This window comes from Mesoplodon densirostris, chromosome X (assembly GCF_025265405.1).
Source record: "Mesoplodon densirostris isolate mMesDen1 chromosome X, mMesDen1 primary haplotype, whole genome shotgun sequence".
NCBI classification, from domain to species: domain Eukaryota; kingdom Metazoa; phylum Chordata; class Mammalia; order Artiodactyla; family Ziphiidae; genus Mesoplodon; species Mesoplodon densirostris.
In genome coordinates this window covers 125,131,346-125,155,230 of record NC_082681.1, presented here as the reverse complement: position 1 = coordinate 125,155,230, position 23,885 = coordinate 125,131,346, and the positions used below count along the sequence as shown (strand labels likewise).

General features: G+C 43.5%; 1 protein-coding gene across 3 annotated transcripts in view; it reads left to right on the top strand.

The window, feature by feature from the left end:
* CA5B (carbonic anhydrase 5B) overlaps positions 1 to 23,885 on the top strand; it is a 39,716-nt gene that overhangs the window by 7,171 nt on the left and 8,660 nt on the right. Inside the window, exons 2-6 of one of the 3 annotated variants that reach the window (XM_060086822.1) lie at positions 3,333 to 3,519; positions 13,847 to 14,044; positions 20,616 to 20,734; positions 22,699 to 22,794; positions 23,336 to 23,398. In XM_060086822.1, the coding sequence (XP_059942805.1) occupies positions 3,378 to 3,519; positions 13,847 to 14,044; positions 20,616 to 20,734; positions 22,699 to 22,794; positions 23,336 to 23,398 (618 nt within the window). In that variant the 5' untranslated portion in view covers positions 3,333 to 3,377. Of the gene's footprint in view, positions 1 to 3,267; positions 3,520 to 13,846; positions 14,045 to 20,615; positions 20,735 to 22,698; positions 22,795 to 23,335; positions 23,399 to 23,885 lie in introns of all 3 variants that reach the window. The other 2 variants (XM_060086821.1, XM_060086823.1) reach the window with 2 other exon arrangements.

The window sequence follows — 23,885 nt, the reverse complement described above, 5'->3', positions numbered from 1 at the left end:
TGGGAGTCACACGCTCCCTATCAGTCCCCTTTAATGTGGCGACCATGCATCCCTGCTCCCTTAGTTCAGTGCGTTCATTGGCAAAGTGACGTGTACAACAGAGGGCATGGCCCTGGGCTGAAAGGCTGGCTCGTCACCACACTGTGCTTCATGTTACAATACTTGTGTGGGCACACGGCTTGTGGAGAGCCAGCTATAAAGAGATCTGTCTGGAGTTCTTACTTGTGCCTTGCAGGGTAGCGATAGGAAGTAACTGTGCTTCCTGCTTTCACTGGACACATCTCAGGTGTGATTTTCTCTCCTTTCCCTTGGGTGCAGCCTCCTCTCCTCCAGCTCAGAGCTAGCAGTGTCAAGGGCAGCAGTACAGGGAGAAGAGCTAGTTCATGGCTAGTTAATAGCAGTGAAGTATATCAACAGAGGGAGGATGAAATGAGAACGTGTGCCTCCTTGCTCAGCACCGCTTGGGGCCATAATGTGCTTTTTTGGTATCTAACACCCTTCTTGGAAAGATAGTACGAATGAATAAAGTTCAGGTCAGTAAGTGACATGTCTTCTTGTCCCCTCAGTTTCCCTTTTGGTGCCTTTGCACCCCAGTCAAGGCCAAATTGCTGAGAGGCCTCCTTTGGCAGGAAAAGGCGGACTCCAAGGAGGTACCAACACCTGCTGAGAACTGGTTTGGTGTGTGTTTTCCTTCCTGTATGATGTGCATTATTTTATTGAGGTAAAACTTGCATAACATAAAATTAGCCTTTTTTTTTTTTTTTTAATCTTTAAGTTTTTGGCCACACCACGTGGCCTGCAGGATCCCAGTTCTCCGATCAGGGATTGAACCCAGGCCCCCTCCAGTGGAAGTATGGAGTCCTAACCACTGGACCACCAGGGAATTCCCAAAATTAGCCATTATAAAGTGTACAATTCGGGGGCATTTAGTATATTCCCAATGTTGTGTAACCACCACCTCTGTCTACTTCCAAAACAATTATATCACCCTAAAAGAAAACCCCATACCCATTAATCAGTTGCTCCCCATTTCCCCCTCTGCCCAACCCCTGCTTTCTGTCTCTATAGATTTCCCTGTTCTGATATTTCACACGAATGAAATCATACCACATGTGACCTTTTGTGTCTGGCTTCTTTCACTTAGCATTATGTTTTTAAGGTTCAGCACATTACAGCATGTACCAGAACTTCATTCCTTTTTATGATCTACTTCACCTTTACTACATCCCAGCACCCAACACAGTGTTTAGAGCAAAGAAATGTTGAAGTGAAGATGCTTAGTGGCAGAATTCCCAACCTGAGAGGCTAGGTTAGGTTCATATTCAGGGAGGTCTCTCTTTCAGATCAGGCAGGACTTTGGGGGTCCTTCAGGTCTTACGCATAGGGCTATGAGACGTGCCTCTTAAAGGACTAGCATTTAAAAGTGTTTCAGAAGTATAAATAACCCTACAAATGGGTGACGATGGCATCTAGGAAAAGGAAAAACCCTTAATATCATCCGAGAACATGGTGGCAGTCACTTCATAGCTTTGAGTTCTTGAAATTAGGATCAACATCTTCTCCATCACCAACGAAGCCTCCTTGGGTCATTCCACTAATAGTCATCAAGCAGTCATCGTGTGCCAGGCGCCATGTCCCTAAAAGATGCAGTCATGAGGGAGACAGACACGGTCCCTACTACCATGGGGCTTCAATGTTGGAGAGATGGAGATGCAAAGTAGATTTGTGATCAGTTATTTAATTCAACTGCAGTAAGCACCATGACCAAGAAGAAGGCGCTGGGCTCACCAAGAGAGGGCACGATCAAGGGGGGCTTCTAGGAAGTAATATTGGATGTGATCATCAAAGGGTGGATAGGAATTAACCAGGGAGGTCCAGGGAAGGAGGAGCACCTGCATAAGCCCTGAGGCTAGAGGGAGCATCAGGAATTGGAAGAACCAAAGTCCACGTGGCTGGTGTGCAGGCAGGAGCGTGAAGTGGACGTAAGGCAGAGAGGTCAGCAGGGCCAGGGCACACGGTGTCCTGAACAAGTGTTTGAATGCATTTCAAGTAATCACTCTAAAGAGTTTGAAATTTATAGTGGAGTGAATGTATAATCCAAAAAAAAATTTTTTTTTCATTTCTGACCTTGGTTACTCACTTGGTATAGGGATAGGAGTTTTCAGGAAAACTGGATAAGCAATATTGGTGGGTGGGAGGAGTATGGTGGGGAAGAAGCATTCAAAATTAATATTACCATAATTTCAGAACACTCTAGTGAATGCCTTGGAAAGCATCGTCTTCAGAGATTTTCACTGTGAGCATGTGCGGGGGAGGGGGGTAGAGAGGCCATCAGTGCAATCATAAATGTATATTCAAATTGAATGTACTTGTAGATTAGTTCAGGATTAGCCTTCTCCATTTTCCCCATGATCAAGGAACAGAGCGTTACATCTAAAACTGGCAAAGAGGGATTCCCTGGTGGCGCAGTGGTTAAGAATCCGCCTGCCAATGCAGGGGACACGGGTTCGAGCCCTGGTCCGGGAAGATCCTACATGCTGCGGAGCAACTAAGCCCGTGTGCCACAGCTACCAAGCCTGTGCTCTAGAGCCCGCAAGCCACAACTTCTGAGCCCATGTGCCACAACTACTGAAGCCCACGCGCCTAGAGCCCATACTCCGCAATGAGAAGCCCGCACACCGCAACGAAGAGTAGGCCCCGCTCATTGAAACTAGAGAAAGCCCACGTGCAGCAACGAAGACCCAATGCAGCCAAAATTAAATAAAAATAAAATAAATTAATTAAATTAATAAAAAAGAAAACTGGCAAAGAGCCACAGATTATATTTAAGCTTAGATTTCAAAACTGCTCATGACTATTTTGGCAGGATATATCTTTTTTTTTTCTTTTTTTTTTTAGCAATCCAGATGCAGATTGATTTTTTTTTTTAAATTCAGGCTCCCTGGAGGGAACTTTAATCTTTGGTTTCTCCTTATATATAAATAACATACTGGACTATTAACCTGGATTTCAGGGAGTAAATTTTTGTTTTTTTAATTTAAGAAACCGTACTGTAAACAGTTTTTCATTCTTGTGGATGAAGAGGGTCGTTTCTCTGGACCTCTAACATTTAGTAACCCTAAGGGAAAGGCAAGGTGCCTAAGTCAGTCATCAGGACCCTGCCAACGAGGTGACCAATGAGTTTGAGGAATAAGAGTGGATAAACGACTGACTCTCATTTGGCCTCCCCCTCCCCCATACTAATAATCTGAATGATGTTTTCCACAGGATGGGCCACCTCTGTTGTTTAAGGCTTTTCCTCCTCTGTCCTCCTTCTGCCTCTGGATTATTAGGTTCCTGCGAGTTACTCTGGAGCTGATCAAGACTTCAAGCTAAAGATGGTGATGATGAGTCGCCTGAGGGTCATTCTTCAAGCCTCTCCATGCAAGGCACTGTGGAGAAGGTTCCAGATTCCGAGCACCATGCTAGCAAGGCCCTGCAGCCTCTACACCTGCACTTACAAAACCCGGAACCGAGCCTGTGAGTACATGGCTGCCTGGAGAGAGCAGAAGCCTGGTTGTTTCCTAACAGTCACGTGTGTTGAGTGTTTGCAGCTCTGATGTCAGTGGCATTCCAGACTGGGATTAGATGCCTTGAGAACTGTGAGGATGTTGCAGTTGTTCAGTCAGGGACGAAAATGAGTCCAACACACGAGATGTATGCGTTAAAGCACAGTGGTAGAGGGCTGTTGTTCGCTCAGGCAAAACAGCAAAGCCCTCAGTCCACTATGGCGTATTTATTTAAGCTTTATCTAATACAAAAAGGTTCTTTTTAGCACAGGATGTGTCGTCCTTGAACATCTAAGCAATGCACCTCCTTATTTCCTTATGTTCCCAATTATACCAAGGACATGCGTGGATCAGTGTCCAGAGCAATCAGTACTGCTTGCAGTCCTGAAACATTCTCATGCACCCAGCTTGTCAGGTGAGCCGATTCTTGGGTCACGTCTTTTCCCATGTCCTCAGTTACCCTGCTACAGAGGATAACCCATTATTTCTCTATTTGTTCAAATATGGAAAGCCTTTTTCTCCCCTAGCTTTATTGAGATATAACTGACCTAAGTCTAAGGTGTACATCATGATGATTTGATACACGTACGTACTGTGAAATGATTACCACAGTACCGTGTGGCAAGGTGTTTTCTTCACCAATTTTAACTTGTTAAAATGATGTCATGCAGAAATAGGTCAAAGAAGTCCCAAGTATCAGATACTTTGAACCTGTTCTTTGTTTTCTGTTAGCAATTGTCTTTTTACTAAAATTGATCCACGGACTGCGAATTATTTCTGTGAGTCTGAACATTCTGGAATTTGCATATTCATGTTTGCAAGCAGTTCAGTAGCTTCATACTCTGGAATATTCCGTCCCTTGTTACCAATTGCAGAAGAGTTGCTTCTAGCTGACCAGCTCGCCAGTGTGTGCTCCGCTGTGAACCCAGCAGATCAAGTCAGGCGGCAGATGGTCCTCCCTGACACCACGGCGCTACTGCCATGGGCGTGGGTCGTCCTGTGCTGTCGGGGTGGACTGTGCACTGCAGATGCTGCATGGCATCCCTAAGTGTCCCCTGGGGGGCCAAGTAACCCTGGTACAGAACCCTGAGATGATCGGAGAGGATAATGTGTGTGTTGGTGGACACATGAGTTTAATGAAATGGTTAAGCATATCTGCTAAATAGTTATATATTTTCCACCATTCACAGTGAATTCACACAGCGTTTTCCAGGGTTGGTTTGCTTCCAGATTCTAGCTTTCTCAACTTTTCCTCCTTGGGTTTACTCTCTTTGACCCTATTTTGCACGTTAAAAAAGGAATTTATTAGTAATGCTAATCTAGCTAAATCTATTGCCTTGAAACTGCTTCATAAATATATTTTTACTGTTAAGTTTAATTTGTTTCCTCCGATATTGACTGTGTTCTCATTAAACTGAACTGGTCTGAGTCATAATAAATTTCTGGTTGCTGGGTGCGGCTTCCTACCATCAGGCCCACATCCTACCCGGACTGGCTTATTCTCAACACTGGCACTTTGCAGTCTAAGGCTTAAAATGGAAAAAAGTAGTCATATGTGTCTAGTTACTAACAGAAATTATTTTTAACAGAAAGTTGAAAGTTAAGGGTCTAAAATCCAGTATGCTCATGTCTTTAGAATAGTTTGCTCCTAGGGAATTCCCTGGCAGTTCAGTGGTTAGGACTCCACACTTTCACTGCTGAGGGCCAGGGTTCCATCCCTGGCTGGGGAACTAAAGTCTTATAAGCCGCGTGGCACGGCCAAAAAAAAAAAAAAAAAAGATAGATTAGTTTGCTCCTTTCGGTGCTGACAAAAACAAAAAGTGGTAGTGACTTAGGGATGAGGGGCTTCCCTTGATTAATTTCCCACATCAGATGTTCTTGTTTGTAGGTTACTAAGACATACAGATGACAGACATGGTTTGGTTTTGCTTCTGGTGTTTATACTGTCCCTCCTTGTTTCACCAAGGATAATACTTGGTCTTTGCTGTCCTGGGCCACTGAGCATGTCCTATCTGTATATCCTGGTTCCTCATCTGTTTAGCTGTCAGGACAATACTCATTGCTTCTGGAAGCTCAGTACCCCAGTATACACTCATGACCAAGGATGACCCAAAATTGCTGAGGGTTAGAAAAGATAATGTTCAAAGTCCTTAGCCAGCGCCTGCCACACAGTGAGAACTTGGTGTTCGCAGCTACCTCTAGTACCATAATCGTTATCATCACCACCACCTTCACCGCTGTCATATGCTCAGCACCTCCCTCACACGTCTGACCATTGTTAGGATCCGGGAGCCGAGTAGGGAGTGACTGAAGGAGGAGGCTGTGGCGAGTTTAGAAGCAGCATTTCACTGGGGCCTGTGCCCGGCGCCCTGCCTTCACTCCGCACCACCCCTCTCCCCGAGGAATCCCTGGTGTCAACTCAAACTGCTGTTTGCTGTGATCTCAAGTGGCAGACAGTAAATACTGACAGTCCTAACCCTGCGGACTGGTAATATGATAAAATAAAGATAAAATCCTATACCCGTTACCCAAGATGAAAAAATTAATTTCACTTCATGTATCATTTACTGAAATTGAGCCTAATTGTCACATAAAAAAAAATTCAGGGTTAGAGTAGATCGGAAAACAAAACTCAACAGTAAGAAAATCCAATTAAAAAATGGATCAGGGCTTCCCTGGTGGCACAGTGGTTGAGAGTCCGCCTGCTGATGCAGGGGACACGGGTTCGTGCCCTGGTCCAGGAGGATCCCACATGCCGCGGAGCGTCTGGGCCCGTGAGCCATGGCGGCTGGGCCTGCGCGTCCGGAGCCTGTGCTCCGCAACGGGAGAGGCCACAACGGTGAGAGGCCCGCGTACGGGGAAAAAAAAACAAAATGGATCAAAGACCTTAACAGACACCTCATCAAAGAAGACATACAGATGGCAAATAAGCATATGAAAAGATGCTCCACATCATATATCATCAGCAAAATCCAAGTTAAATAATCATGAGACATCAAAACACACCTATTAGAATGGCCAAAATCCAGAACACTGACAACATCAAATGCTGACAAGGATATGGAGCAACAGGAACTCTCATTTACTGCTGGTGGGAATGTAAAGTGGCACAGCCACTTTGGAAGACAGTTTGGTAGTTTCTTTCAAAACTAAATACACTCTTACCATACAATGCATCCATCAATACTCCTTGGTATCTACCCAAAGTTGTTGAAAACATGTCCACACAAAAACCTGCACATAGATGTTTATAGCAGCTTTATTCATAATTGCCAAAACTGGAAGCAGCCAGGATGTCCTTCAGTATGTGAATGGATAAATAAATAGTGGTACATCCAAACACTGGAATATTATTCAACACTAATAAGAAAGCTATCAAACCATGAAAAAACATGGAGACAACTTAAATGCATATACTAAGTGAAAGAAGCCAATCTGAGAAGGCTACATACTGTATAATCCCAACTATATGACATTCTGGAAAAGCAAAATTATGGAGACAGTAAAAAGATCAGTGGTTGCTAAGGATTGGGAGGAGGGAGGGATGAACAGGCAGAGCACAGAGGACTTTTAGGGCAGTGAAACTACTCTGTATGATACCATAATGAATGATACATGTCATTATACATTTGTCCAAACCCACAGAATGTACAACACCAAGAGTGAACCACAATGTAAACTATGGACTTTGGGTGATTCTGATGTGTCAGTGTAGGTTTGTCAATTGCAATAAAAGTAGCACTCTGATGTGGGATGTTGATAATGGGGGAGGCTATGCACGTGTGAGCATGGGCACTATATAGGAAATCACTGTACCTTAAATAATAAAGTCTTTTAAAAATTAAGCATGAGACCTTAGACCATAAGAAAATAAATGTAATAATGTTAATTCTTAATTGAATGAAATATAAAGAATATCATCTAGAATGGGAATGGTACATATTTATTAATTGCTATTATTCCAATGATTCATGTTGTTCATGATCTCTCATTTTAGAAGGAAGAGAAATTTATGTTTAGGATACATTGGAATAGAATGGTACTGTATAAAAGGTAGGCACTAGACCCACATGGATATTCACAAGTAAATTAAAATTCATTAAAATTTTATAGCCACAAATGCCTAGCACTTACCATACTGGCCATTTCCATCATCAGAGAAAGTTCTATTTTACAGCACTGATCTAATAATAACTGAACAGTGTTAGAAAGTTGTTCGGTTATTTCTTCAATTAATTTTGAAGGATACAAAGCCTGGAGAATAAGAGTATTAAAAGGCTTGTTTTGGGTTTCCCTGGTGGCACAGTGGTTAAGAATCTGCCTGCCAATGCAAGGGACACGGGTTCGAGCTCTGGTCCGGGAAGATCCCACTTGCCGGAGAGCAACTAAGCCCGTGCACCACAACTACTGAGCCTGCGCTCTAGAGCATGTGAGCCACAGCTACTGAGCCCGCGTGCCACAACTACTGAAGCCTGTGCGCCTAGAGCCCGTGCTCCGCAACAAGAGAAGCCACCGCCATGAGAAGCCCATGCACCACAACGAAGAGTAGCCCCCGCTCACTGCAACTAGAGAAAGGCTGTGCTCAGCAACGAAGACCCAATGCAGCCAAAAATTAAAATAAATAAATTTTTTTAAAAAAGAAAAAAAGCTTATTTTACAATGTCTTCACAAAGAACTCTGATAATCACCAGATAATCCAGACTCAGGATGCCCCAGATTGAGTCTTTTCATTAACAGTTAGATAATCTTGAGAAACAATGGACCGATTAAGAGCCCTTTGGATTTAATTAACGACCTCAGGAGTATCTGCAGCTACAAGGAACTAACAAATAGCCCTGAAATGACCACCAGGAAACGTGGGCCTTAGTCTCCTACACTGGTAACTGCATGTGACGCTGTGGTTACCTGGGCTCAGCATGAAAGTGCCTTTTACAACCCTGATGCTCTAACAAGGCAATTTGTGATTCTGTGACCATCCCCAACAAAATCACATGGAGGGTCCCTGTGTATCCCATCACTGCAATAAGCCCTAGGCCTGCTAGGATGGTGTTCAATTTGACGAGGAAATAGCCCATCTCATGAAAAAGGACAGTACAGGGCAAGGCATAGGAGAAAAGGCTAACGAGGGTATAGAGCAATAATGTCCAGTAGATAAATGATGTGAGCCACAAATACGAGCCATATAGGCAAGTCTATATTTTCCGATAACCACATTTAAAAAACAACAAATAGTATGTCAATTACATCTCAATAAAACTGGGGGAAACGGACTTTCCTGGTGGTCCAGTGGTTAAGACTCCACGCTTCCACTGCAGGGGGCGCGGGTTCGATCCCAAGTCGGGAACTAAGGTCCCACATGCCCTGCTGCGCGGCCAAAAACAAAACAAACAAACAACTTGGGGGGAAAAAAGAAGAAATAAATTTTATTCATTTGTGAAATTAATTCTACTAATATATCAAATATATAGGTGAAATATAGTATAGAGGGGAAATTAACTTTACTAATATATTTTATTTAACCCAGTATATCCAAAATATATCTTGTCACTTTAACATGAAGTGAATATAAGAATTATAAATGAACTATTTTACATTCTTTGTTTTGTATTAAGTCTTCAAAGTCCCTAGGTGTTTTACAGCACATCTCAATTTAAACTAGCGACACAGGGCGAGTGGCTACCATATTAGACAGTGCAGGTTCAGAGAGTAACAGCAGATGAAGGGATGCTTGATATAGTGTGGGGTTGTTAGGGAAGGGGCTTGAACTGACCTTGAGAGCCTGGTAGGGTTTTTTTTTTTTTTTCTTTTTGCGGTATGTGGGCCTCTCACTGTTGTGGCCTCTCCCGTTGCGGAGCACAGGCTCCGGATGCGCAGGCCCAGCGGCCATGGCTCACGGGCCCAGCCGCTCCGCGGCATATGGGATCCTCCCAGACCGGGGCACGAACCCGTATCCCCTGCATCGGCAGGCGGACTCTCAACCACTTGCGCCACCAGGGAGGCCCAGCCTGGTAGGGTTTTAAGAAATGAGAGAGAAACAGGCAGAGGCGAGCTCCTGAACACAGGTGTTCTGGGGTAAACCTGCTTGCCTGGTTGGAGAGACTGTGAGTGTGAGGGAAGGGTAGAGAGCCTTGGCATGGACTTGTTTGGAGTATTCAGTGCCTCCTTTATACCTGGTACCAAGTTCAGCCCTGGGCTGTAGAAGAAGTGTAGGACACAGACCCTTTGAGCAGATAAAGCAAATACACATTACATGAGGAATGGCTGGGTGCTAAATGGTTTGAGAGTGAGTGCAGTGTGACTTCTGAAGAAGGAAAGATCAGAGTGGTTGGAGAAGATGTCAAGACCAGTTTGGGAAGATGGAGTAGAGAGAAGTGAGAGAGGAGAAACAACCAAGAGATGTGGTATGAAGTGTGGGGCGGAGAGGCCTAAACTAGGCTGGTGGTCTCGGGCAAGGCAAGGAAGAGACAAATTTGAAGGATGATTAAAGGAAAAATAATGTGATGATGAGCAGGGTAATAGGAAGTAAAGATAAAAGAATGTACCCTTCCCAGCAATGCTCTTTATCTCATATGCTCAATGCGCAAGTGACTGAAAGGCAGCTCAGTTCTGGACAGCAGAACTGGGGGAGGCAAATAGTTAAGCGTATTTGTGCAGGGGAGGAGAACGAATTTTCCCTCTACCCTTCTAGGTTCCTGGCTGAGACCTCTGTAATAAGGCAGATTAACAGGAGAAAAGCAAACAGGACTTTAATAACATGTATACCTCCTTGATGACACGGGAGAGACCCAGGAAAACAGTAACTGCTCTAGGTGGCCCTAGATACCACCTTCAATACCCGCTCCAGCTAAAAAGAAAAGAAGATGCTGGGGAAGGGGCATTATTGGAGGTGACCAGGAAAAGCACATTGAACAAGGGTAAGGCTGTTATGCAGATCTAAGTCCTGCATTCTCCACTGATGAGTTTCTGGTGATTTAGTCATCCTCTTCTTCCAGATACAGACAGGAAGACACCCTTACAAATGGAGATTTCCGCTGTAAATGTAAATTTCCCTTACAAACAGGTAACTTCCACTCTGTTACCAGAGCTTCTCCTGTGTCTGCTGTTTCTCAAAATAATCAGCTCAAAATAATCCTTATGTCGAAGAGACATATTTGGGGGTGGCATATTCGGCTCTCTTTCATCACCCCAAAATATGCCTCTTTGACCTATGGATTATTTTGAGCCGATTATTTTGAGACACTGCAGACACAAGAGAAGCTCTGGAAACAGAGTATAAATTACCAGTTTGTTTGCAAGGTACACTTACATTAGAAAGGGGGTCTGCACCAGGAAGAGAGCTATTACCAGAGATCACTTTTTCACCTGAGAGAACTTTCTTTAAACTTCGTTTAGGATATATTTCCTTTTCTCACCTTCCTGTGGAATTCCTTCCTCCCCTCGGAAGGCCCAGACCCATCCCAGTCCTTAGCTCACGATAGTATTTAAGCCACAACCGCCCACCTGCCTTTTGAGTCCCATATCTTTGTGGGGGCTCCAATCAGTAAGGAGGTAATTAATTTTTTTTTCTCCTGTTCATCTGTCTTTTGATTACGGGGAGGTCTCAGGTAAGGACCTAGAAGGTTGAGGGAAAATTATTTTTACTCTCCTACAGCAGCATATTGTGTTACCCTTCATATGCATATCATTATGACTACACCTGCGTAATAAATGTTGTGAAGGAAAAGACCAGAGTGCTATCATTAAAAAATAAGAAGAGAGGATCATATTATAAGAGGGTAGTCAGAGAAAATTTCACTGAGGAAGTGACAAGCCCAATATCTAAATATAATAGGAGCCAGCCCGAAACTCAATGAGGGGAAACTGATTTCTGAGGAGGAGAAGGAGCTGGAACTGAGGGGCTAAGGCAGGAATGAGCTTTCCACATTTCAAAGGCTAAAAGAGACCCCTTCCCTGTACCCACCAGCTCGAAGTAAATCAAAGACAGGACCAGTCATGTAAACAAGAACTAAAGCCAAGCCGACCATATGGAATCTAAAGGGCTTTTGTTAATGACACCTTCCTAACGACAGTGTGACAGTGTGACATCGTGCCCTTAAACCATGGCTGACAGAATCACTCTGTTTATTTCATTCTCCCCACACGAGAAGAAGCTGGAAACGCAGGCTCCGTTAGTCAGAACACGTAATCACCTTCTGACTTTGAGGGGAAGTCTGAGTAACCAACCAAGAAATCATTTTAATCTGTATTTTGTTAAAATGGAGGAAGAGGAAGGGAGGAGAGAACAAAAATGTGAAATTATCTTTAGCAAAACGAGCCCTGGGCAAAAGCTGGCTTCACGAAGGGGACAGTGACCAAGGGCTCCCTGGTGGGGGGATGCTCTGGGTTCCTAGAGGAGGAGGTGGGTGGGGGAGAGAAAACCTGGAAGCTGAACTTGTGAACCGAGGGGCATAAAAAGTGACAGGAGCGTTATGACCATAAAAGAGCAGCTGAAGGAACAGGCCCAGTTTCCTTGGGCTGGTGTTTGTGTGGGTGAGAGAGTAGACTCTGGGCCATTTCCTGAATGAAGTGGGGGACGATTTGGGTGAAAGAGGGCATCGTCTTAGGGATCTGCTCCTTCTTCCCTTCTCCCCTAGTCTCCTTAGGAGACCCGCACGAGCTGGTTTTGAAGGGTGTGAATGCTCACACCCTCAGCCTCAGTCTGAGCATCTCAGAGCGGAGAATGTTGTCAGGTTTCTTTGTGCCGGCGGGCAGCTTTAAGACTGAATCATGGCTGTTCCCGGGGTTTCTGGAAGTTTTAAAATATCAAATTAAAAATGAATCAGTATGGCTGATTCATTGTGTTGTGCAGTGGAGGCTAACACAACATTGTAAAGCAACCATACGCCAATAAAAATTAATAAAAAAACGATTTAAAAAAATTAATCAAATACAGCTTTTTATCCCAACAATAGCATTTGGATAATCAGTACTCAAAGGGCATATACCCCGTAGGGCGCTTCAGGGCACAAAAAAAAGGGAGGGACGTATGGCTCCTCCCTGCAAGGAATTTGCATTCTCATCTGATAACAATATGACTATTGTACCAATTCATATGCATTTTTCATTTTCGATTTCTGAAACAGAAAGTCCTCCTTCTCTAGAGTAAGTTCTTGTTGTTCAGAAGTTATTGTACACTAAGGGAGAAAACCCAAAACGTTGGGTTCAGACCTCTCTAGAGATGAGATTACCGTATTATATGAAAAAAATGAGCGGGGAAAAAAACCGGAATGCCCTGAGTTTGCCTATTGCTTTTTGCTCTAGACCAAGATTTCTCAACCTTGGCATTAATGATATTTGGGGCCACGTAATTCTTTCCTGTCAAAGCCCAGCCTATATACGTAGGATGTTTAGCTGCATCCCCGGCCTCTAGCCACTAGATGTCAGTAGCACCCTCCTCCAGTTTTGACCACCGAGAGTGTCTCCAGACACATCGCCAAATGTCCCCCGGGGTCAGAATCGCTCCCTCCTTTGAGAACCACTGGTCCAGAAACTGCCTTGGAGCGCTCTGTGTCTATGCTGCTGGGGCACCTGCACCAAAAAATCCAAGGTTAAGAGCCTGCTTTGGGCAGCTATCTCAGGAAGAGAACCGTCTCACCGTCTCCTCTGTAAGAGGAAACCAGAGGCAAGCTTGTTGTTCAGGACAAGTGGAGTGCCAGTGACCCTGCCATGCACAGGCGGATTTGACTGGGCAGCAGCTGCCTTGTCACCTTCTCCAATCCTCAGACTCATTCTCAGTGTGGGGTGAGGTGCAGAGGGTCGTTGGTAATGATTGATTCATCTTGATTCATATTTTGTCCAGCTTTCCTGTTGGTCTTGGGTCTGCCCATCCGTGCCGATTCTAAAGGGCAGAGAGCTGGACCACCCGAATTATACATGTGGGTTCTATCCATCGTGTGTGGATAGCTCTTTCTTTGTTATAAGAAGTTTCCTGAGATCTATCATGGACTTGCCACAAAGACCTGGCGCTTGACTCTTTGGTAGAAAAACCACCGTCAGTGATGTCATCAGCACCCGTGTGGGACAGAGTGTGCGTGTGCACCTTAATACACAGTGTCATAGCGATTCATGTGACAGGCCTCCAGGGACCTTAGCAATGCTAACATTCTACCCAGGCTTTGCAGGATGGCTGCCTAATCCTCACAGCTGGCTCACATAAGAGGTGAACCCGGCATACACGCTTACATGGGACCAGATCATCCCCCCAGTGGGATTCCAGCTAGTGTCATCTCGAGGACAGCCCCCGATGTGCTTTCTCCTAGTGCACCCTCTCTGGGAGAGCGTGGACCTGGTCCCGGGGGGTGAGCGCCAGTCGCCCATCAACATCCGGTGGAGGGACAGTGTCTACGATCCTGGCTTAAAACCGCTCACCATCTCTTACGACCCGACCACCTGCCTCCGCGTCTGGAATAACGGGTACTCTTTCCTCGTGGAATTTGAAGACTCTGCAGATAACTCAGGTGAGAGCCAGACCTGTCTGTGGTCTCATCTGGAGTTAAAGGGACAGTTTCATGTCAGCACAGGCCACATCGCAAGGCCTCCATGGGAGCGGGGACCTCTTTTGTTAGCAGTGGCATGGGACTCACTGGACTGACTTTTATAATGTATGGAAAAAGTCCGTTCTGGTTTTTATGAACGTTTTCTTCCAGTATAGGTAGTATTTTTTATTAGTGAACATATATATCTTTATATATAGAGTCTATAAGTGATATAAAGATAGGCTATGAAATTAAAGCTCTGCTAGATGTTTCTTTTGCATATGTGTATTGCATACGTACTAATTTTCTCTGCTTGCTGACTTTACAAGACACTTTTATTTAGATAGTAATGTTATTTAATAGGATTTAACTGATGAGATTACAATACCTTTGAAATGGGGCAAAAAAGCATATTAATGTGTGCATGAAGTTATAGTCTTAACTAGTTAAGACCAGTGGTATGTAAGAAAAATGGAAACTCGTGTTCTGTTAATTTTGTTAAACAATGTAACCTAGTTTAAAAGAAACACAATTTAAGAGATTTTTAAATTCAAATATTATATTGCTTTTGTATCTTTGTTTTAGCCTACCGAGATATAAACTAATCTAATGATTTCAAAGTTTATCTGAAATTTTTAGTGTCTATTGAAAACAGAATGTGATTAATTCTATGCAGGTTTCTTTTTTCTTTTTTCAAACCGAATTTGATAGTATCAAATTGTCCTAATTTGTCTGAAGTAATTGTTATTTGAAATAATGTATCTTAAGGAATGGTTCTCAATCAGTAGCAATTTTGCTACCCCTCCCTCCCCAGGGACTGGCGAAACTTGGTAACATCTATAGGCCTCTTTGGTTGTCACACTGCAGCGGGGGGGGGGGGGCTGCTACTGGCATCTCATTGGTCGAGACCAGGAACTCTGCTAAAGATCCTACAATACAATGGACAGCATTCACGTAGAGTCATCCAGATTCAAATATCAATAGAGCTGAGATTAAGAAACCTGAATTCCTCTCATGAAGTTGAAGAAATGCATCCATGAAAGTGTTAATGAATGAAGTTAAAAGTGTATCTTAAAGCATAAATAGAAGTGTTCACTCCTGTATTTATCCTGGGTCTAGGATTCTCAACTGTATCTTGGTTTTCTTTGCATTTTGCTAGTGATGCTCTGATACTTAGGTATGGCCCTCTGGCCCAACTGCAAACAGACTGCTCCTCCAGTGGGATTCCTGTCTCTCTGGTTCTCTGCCCTCTGACACACCTCTCTGCTGTGATTCAGGAAGTGTTCAAGTCTGCCCTTAAGGGCTTAGGTTTCTCTATATCCCCCATCTTCCTCTTTCTCCTCCATGGTATGACATGCCCCCCAAACCCTGAACATCTTACTTTCATTTCTCAAACTAAAAAGAAATTACTTTTTCCTCCCAGATTCATCAGTACCTATTTACACTGTGTATAAGGATTCCAGAAATCTTCCAAACAGCAAGCTAAATTCCTGTTTTCCAGATGGCCATCTTGCACTGTGGTGAGCTCTACTCGTCTCCCTTTTGAGCTCTACCATTACTCCTGCCAGAACTAGAAGAATGGGCAGACCCAGTCTATTAGAACACCAACCCTCCTTCGTTTACTCTGCATGCGCAGCAGTCCTCTTGATTAATGAGTCTCAGTCCCATCTAGGTCCCTGGCAACATTTTTTCCTTTCTTCTGAGGATCCTAAATAATGGTCAGTCTTCTCATTTCTTTGACAGTCTAGGGACTATCTGTTGCCAATATTTTAATCAAGTTGCAAATCTTGGCCAGTTATTTAATGGGTTTCTTAACCAAGTGAGTTAATCCCCAAGATCATTCAAGGCAAATAGCTTTTTGTTTTATTTTTTAGTCATCTTTTTTTCTTTTGAATAATAGATTCAAGAATTCTTATCCACCCATTTGCCTGGGCAATCTCATTTGGAAAATGACTGACCAACATTTTCCTCAGAATTGTTCTTTAGCTACCTCCAAACACAACTAACTAAATCATTCCTTGATCTTACCTTCCCTAGATGAGTCGGTCACACTATTTTTACAAAATATGCAAGAAAAATTGTACAGATGTTGCTAATTCTCCACTTATTTTGTCAGGAAGGACCAAATAAACAGCCCTTTTCCATTATGCTTTAATAATTATTTTAGGATACCATTAATCTTTAACAAGTACCTAACTTTCTCTGTCTCTCTTTTTCCACGTTTCAGTGACTGCCTCCTATTTCCTGCTTATTCTTCACTGCTATTTCTCCATGCTGTTGCAAAATAATCAATAGCATTCAAAGAGGAAGAAAGAGTAAATGAACATAAAAAAATAAAGAAAAAGGAAAAGAAGTACATCCTAGTAACGAAGAAAGGCAAGAAACAATTCTAATTCTAGAAAAGAAAGGGTCTAATAAATATCAATGTCTCTAAATTTCAAAAAATGTAGGAAATAATGCTATAGTGTGCTTTACAAAGACCTGTCGATAAAGCATACAAGGAAAGGGGCTGGGGAAAGTATGTGACAAAAACAAAACATACCAAACCTTATGGGATGCAGTTAAAGCAGTGTCTAGAGGGAAATTTATAGATGAAAATGCCTATGTTGGATTACAGAACAGAAATCAATGAAATCAAAAGTTGTTTCTTGGGAAGGATCAATAAAATGGACAAACCTTTAGCTAGGTGGACCAACAGAAAAAAAGAGAGAGGAGACTCAAATTACTAAAATCAGGAATGAAAGAGGGGCCATCACAACCCACTTTACAGAAAAGGAGAGGATAATAAGAGAAGGGGTGTAAGCATCTCATACCACTGCCCTCTGCTGGGTACTGTTTTGTCATTTGGCTCCCTGAATAGGACACAGTTATTGATTTTAATGAGTGTATGTGATGGATACAAAATATTGTGAGGAAGGACACTAAATTATGCTTGGGCTGAGTCCTATGGATGATCCCTGTAAATTATCACCTCCTCTGAAATCAATCTCATCGACAATGTCACTAGGCATTAAAGAGAAGAGTCCCGCTGTTCTCTTAAGGGGGCATCCTGCCCCCCACCTTGTTCCACTTACTTTACACTTTTAAAAGGCATCACCTCTGACCCTAGTAAGAATGCCCTCACAAATATTTTAAGTTCTCCTTCCCTATTTTTGGTCCTACATTTACTTTTTTTGAAAAAGAATAATGTAATGATTTTTAGTAAATTTACAGTGTGGTGCAACTATCGCTACAATCCAACTTTAGAACTTTTCCATCACCCCAAGTTTCCCACCCATTTCCTGCATTTGCTTTTATTTGCATGGGTCCTGAGTACTACCTTTCCCTTCATCAGCCCTTTCTCTGCTAGCTCCTTCGCCTCCACATTCAAGGCAACAGAAGAGAGTGAACATTACATAGATCGCTTACTAGAAGCCTGACTCTATGCTAGATGTTTTATATTTGTTACCTAATTTTTTCCAAGCTTTTCCCATCCTAAAGCACAGAAAGAACAAAATATCAGTGACCTCAAATAAATAAGTATATATTTATTTGATATAGCTTATGACTGATCTGCTTTCTAATTCACTGTCTCCCTTCTATGCCCTGTTTCTTGCCAACTATACTTCCGCCCCTCATCCATGCATCTGCCCTGCCTGGTCCCACCCTTTTCCTCGCTCTTGCTGAATTTACCATTATGTTTCAATTAACAAACCCAACAGACAGTTTACAGTGCATTTCTTTAGTTCCTGGTTTCAAGGAGGATCCATTAAATGCCAGGCACTATGCCCGGTGTTCAGAATAGAAAGAGGAAGAAGGGTCTATGGCCATGCCACCCTGAACATGCCCGATCTCGTCTGATCTCAGAAGCTACGTAGGGTCGGGTCTGGTTAGTATTTGGATGGGAAAGAGAGGGAAGGGATGGTCCCTGCCTTTAAGGAGCTTATAGTGTGGTGGGGAGGCAGACCCTGGAAAAGATGATGCTAATGAAGAGGGCTAAGTGCTGTGAGAGAAGTAGGATCTGGTGGGAGAAGGCTTCCTGATGGAGGTGACACCTGGGTGCTCCGTGTGGAGGTGAAGGTGTGAAGCAGTGTGATGCTCGTATTAGGTGTTACTCTGTGTACAGTGCATGAAGGAAGTGGCAGACAAGGAAGTCCTGAGATAGGCAAGAGCCGATTCACAGAGTTCTGCAGACCACACTCAGAGACTCGGAATCTGGGCACAGCTTAGCTGGGTCCTCTTGCTCTGGGTCTCTCATTGGGCTGTGATCAAGGTGTCAGCTGTGGTTGGGGTCTTATCTCAAGGCTCCTCTGGCAAAGGATCCTCTTCTAAACTCACTCAAGTGGCCGTTGGCAGGTTCAGTTTCTCCCAGGGCCTCAGTTCCTTGCTCGCTGTTGACCAGGGGCCACCCTCATTTCCTTGCCAAGTGGGCCTCTCCAGAGGGCAGCTCACAACATGACCGCTGGCTTCATGAGAGCAAATAAGCAAGAAGAGTCAGAGAGGGCAAGCAAGATGGAAAGCGGTGTGTTCTTGTAACCTAATCTTAAAAGTGACATCCCATCACTTTTGCCCTTAGATGCAAGTGACAAGGTCCAGTTCACACTCAGGGCAGGGGATTATACGAGGGTGTGAATACCAGGAGACTGCGGATAACTGGGAGTCATCTTAGAAACTGCCAACACTCCTGACTAATGACACAAAGCCAGTTAATTCAAACTGAAGTCCTTTTCCTGCAAAATGCATGCTCTTAACCACATCATACAGGAGACTACCTCCCTGTCTCCCCTCTCCCCCATACAATTCATATAGGTATCGTGCCCAGCACATATAGAGATGTGAGGATTTTTCTAGCTAGCAAGAGCCCAAGTTAGCTGCCTGGTATCTAACATCTCTCCCAGGGATCACAGACACAGATGTACCTACAGTGCTGGAGAAGTAATGAGAATAGGCCAGGCTGGGAGCGTCTAAGAGAAATGGCAGCGGTAGCCACTGTGAAGAACTGGCGGGATCATCTAAAGGGGCAGCCATTTCTCCCATCCAGACTCTTGTCACCTGGTGGAGGCCTGTGCTCAACATGGGCAGGGCATCTCATTAAGATGGAAATGTGGATTTTTACATGAAATCAGCCAGCTTTAAATGTTGGCAATGAATTGAAAAATGTGTTTAGTATTGTGTGGGTGAATCAAAACACACCTGAGGACCAGTTCTGCCCCCCACCTTTGCAGCCACCCAGAGGTGACATCTCCTCTCGGCTTTGCTCATCATCTTTGGAGGAGACGCACAGTAAGTGTCCAGGAAATGTTGCCAGTGTTTTTCTGGGGATGGGAGGGAAATGCTGGCCCTCTCCTCTGCCCTGGTCACTTAACTTGGGACCAGAAGTTCAATTTCATTCCAACAGATTATACTGAACATTTGCCAAAGTCATGCTCACAATATGGAGCTGGCATAGAAAAATAAGAATTTTTTGGAAGATATTTTATGTTTATTTCACTACACTTTTGTACCATCCTATTAATTTAGTGAATCATGTGGTATTATTCTCTGCACTTCCCTTGCCCCTCAAAGAAAAGCAGTCATTGGTATTTTTGCTCGCCTCTTACAAAACTTTTTTCAAAAAAGGAAATGACGTGAAATATTTATGAAAGCCGGTAAGATATACAGTAGACCACTGCATGACATCTCCAGTGTGTTTGGACCTCAGGATGACTGTACTCCATCATTTGCATACATAAGATTCAACTAATGAGGCAATAATCTCTAAAATCATTAAGACAGATGAGATGGAAGGTTTTCGTGCTGTTGTATGGTTTAACCACGGACAGACATCACCGGAGTCTGATCAGATGGCAGAAATGAGGACCCAACATCCTTTAACAAATTCAAGCAAAAAACAAAAAAAAATTAGCACAACCCAAAGCCTGAGGAAGGGTGACTTTCAAAACTCGTACCTGAATATTTCCCCTATCATGTATTGATTTCACTAGTTCCAGAAAACTCTGGTCTAAACGAAAGGTATTTATTATTCAGCAGAGTAACACCAGTGGTAAAGTGTGTGGGTGACTCACATTGTTCACTCTGTCTGAAGGGAGGTGGGTGATGATTTTTGACTTGCATATTTCCCTTTCCGTTTCAGTGTAAGGAGAAGAAATGCTAGTATCTTCAAAAACTGAAAAGCAAAGTATCGGTGCATAAAAAAGAGAGTATCTTTTGTACCCATATTTCAGTTTTATGAGATTGGGTTAGATAAATATGCTGAAAGAAATTTGCATTTTATTGTGCATAAAAAACACCGGGCACAGTAAATATAGAACATAAAACTAAGGCAAGAATTGGCCTTTAACAATTGTATGCAGCTTGGAGTGTAGTTAAAACTTGGTGTCATTCAGAGTGCAGGTCTCGCCCTTACACATGTATTATGTGTGGGGAAATCAAGTTTATAAACACTGGTATATGATACAGCGTGCTCCATTTAAGACAGTTCATATAGAAGGTCCACCCACAGATTCCACCTTTCCCCCACATTCCTCCACGACATGAAAAACTGTCCCCTGAATTGTTGGATGTGCCATTTCAGTGATCAAGGGAGGACCCCTGGAACACAACCACCGATTAAAGCAGTTCCATTTTCACTGGGGGGCCGTTGATGCCTGGGGCTCCGAGCATACTGTGGACAGCAAATGTTACCCAGCAGAGGTAAGTTGAGAACTGTGGGAACAGTGACAACAGTGGAGAATAGGGGATAATTCTGAGTTTCTAGTTCTAAGAAATTATCAGGAAGAATCAGGTAATTCCTATAAATGCTATGTAGCTCTCTTGGGGGCATATTTGATTATTCCCAGTTTACACATGTAAAAATGATAACTGCCCTCATTTCAAATAATATAGCAGAAATCAACCTTAAGAGCCTGAAACAGAATTCTTCCCGAATTCTACGCTAGGCTCAAATGATAGCCTAAAGAAATAACCCAGGGCTTCCCTGGTGGCGCAGTGGTTGAGAGTCCGCCTGCCGATGCAGGGGACATGGGTTCGTGCCCCGGTCCGGGAGGATCCCACATGCCGCGGAGCGGCTGGGCCGTGAGCCATGGCCACTGAGCCTGCGCGTCCGGAGCCTGTGCTCCACAACGGGAGAGGCCACAACAGTGACAGGCCCGCATACCGCAAAAAAAAAAAAAAAAAAGAAATAACCCAGGCAACAGTGCAGGGCCACCAGGCCAAATGAACCCAAGTGAGAAAAGGTGGGAGCCTAAATGAAGGCAGTGGCAATAGAAATAGAGAAAAAGAGCACGATTTAACAAGCATTTTTTAAAAAATTAATTAACTTATTTTTTGCTGTGTCGGGTCTTCGTTGCTGCGCACGGGCTTTCTCTAGTTGCAGTAAGCGGGGGCTACTCTTCGTTGCGGTGCGCGGGCTTCTCATTGCGGTGGCTTCTCTTGTTGTGGAGCACGGGCTCTAGGCAAGTGGGCTTCAGTGGTTGTGGCACGCGGGCTCAGTAGTTGTGACACACAGGCTTAGTTGCTCTGTGGCATGTGGGATCTTCCCAGACCAGGGCTCAAACCCGTGTCCCCTGCATTGGCAGGCGGATTCTTAACCACTGTTCCACCAGGGAAGTCCCTAACAAGCAGTTTTTATTTTTTGTTTTTTGTTTTTTGTTTAAAGAAGATGCTGGGGGTAGGAGTTTATTAATTAATTAATTTATTTTTGCTGTGTTGGGTCTTCGTTTCTGTGCAAGGACTTTCTCTAGTTGTGGCAAGCGGGGGCCACTCTTCATCGCGGTGCGCGGGCCTCTCACTGTCGTGGCCTCTCTTGTTGCGGAGCACAGGCTCCAGACGCGCAGGCTCAGTAGTTGTGGCTCACGGGCCTAGCCGCTCCGCAGCGTGTGGGATCCTCCCAGACCAGGGCTCGAACCCATGTCCCCTGCATTGGCAGGCAGATTCTCAACCACTGCACCACCAGGGAAGCCCTAACAAGCAGTTTTGACAAGCATTTCTGAAATAAAAGCAACAGGACCTGGAGGCAGGGTCCTCTTCGGGAGAGGAGAGGCAGAAGTTAAACGTGACCTTGAGGGTGTTACTTGGGAGGCTAGGTGAGGATTCGTGAATGGTGGACAAGGAATAATTTGTAGGGAAATAAAGGGAGCCAAAGGAAACAGAATTTTTTCTTCACAACTTTCCCCCTAATTTAGTTTTAAATGTCACCTTAAAAAGAAACACATCTTAAGTTGTTATCCCTTGAACAAATTTGTCTTCAACTCCTAGTTCACATAGGGAGAATCTATTTCTCTCAATATAAACATCTCTCCTTTAGATGCAAATGGATTTTAGATATGAATGTTTCAGGCAAATCAGGATGGGAATGGACAAATGTTGCTCCCTCACTGAAATGTTATTCACTTGGAGATATACACATATATATGTATATAAAATTTTCTCCCCCAAATAAATCCCTGTATTCCAAAGTAGTATTAATTACTGCTCCTGCACGTATTTCTTCCTGTTCTTTAATTCTATCTCATTTTGCACCAGACTGTCATGTGCTTTTCTCAGTGGCTTTATTTTTGGTGAGGAAGCACAGTAAAATATCATATGTGAATAAGGCTGTGTGTTTTGGAGCAATCCTACATGGTCATGTGTAAAACCATCTTTTAATGGTGTTTCAGCTGCACTTGGTGCATTGGAATGCAGTCAAATTTGAAAACTTTGAGGATGCAGCACTGGAAGAAAATGGTTTGGCTGTGATAGGAGTATTTTTAAAGGTAAAAAAAAAAATCTTACTAGCTTTAAGTGATGTGTTGTATCCTAGGATGAAAAGATACAATACTGTAATTTTAAGTTCTAAGAATATTGAGACAATGTTTAAAATACAAGATTGTTATGAATATATTTCAAATGGTATAGAAATGCACAGTCCAACAGAGCAGTCACAAGCCACATGTGGCAACTGAGCACTTGAAATGTGGCTCCTAAAAAAAAAGAAAAGAAATGTGGCTACTTTGTGGAACAATTTTTAATTTTAATTAATTTAAATATTAATTGAAGAACTGATGCTTAAATGGAGCAGGACACCTTCACCTGCAGGCACGCTGACCCTGTCAGCAAACAGCCTGCTCATTTGTTCTGTGTCTAATTGAATTCAGTGATGCTTAAAACATTCTAAATTACCAGTTTAATTGTAGCTTAAGTAGTGTGGTTGGTTTGTTTTTATATAATCACCAGGTGGTTAATTTTAATTCATTCTGTTGCAGTTTCAAAAGTGAGATGTCAATTGTTGTTAATATTTTCTCATTGCTTCTTTAGCTAGGCAAGTATCATAAAGAGCTACAGAAATTGGTGGATATTTTGCCATCAATTAAGCACAAGGTAATTTTTTTTCCTAAATCACTTGAAATATAGTTTATGTCTCAGTCTCAGAGTGGAGACACTAACAAGGCACTGTGAATTGGGAAAAGGTAATTCGCCTCAGTGTAATTCAGGCTCTCTTTGAAAGCTGCCCCTTAAGACAACTTGCCATTTATGATGCTTGTGTTGAGAGAGCCCCTGGCCCTGGGACGCTTTGCAGAGGACAGAAGGGATCCTGTTGGTGGGCACAGACGGCTCTGGTTTGGCTGCCACGCCACTGAGCACTCAGGGACTCTGGAACATGAGTCCCCTCCTCCGCTCCCGACCCCTGCTCCTTCTCAGTCCTGTGCAAACACTCAGGGAAGCCTTCTGGGCTCTAGCTACCCTCCCATAGGCAGGGGGCACAGAAAAGTTTGACAGAAACTTGGCTTGTCCAGCTTTACAGAACAATTACCCACATCCTTCAGGGTGGATACCTCTGTCCAGCCGTCAAGGTTAATTGTTCAAT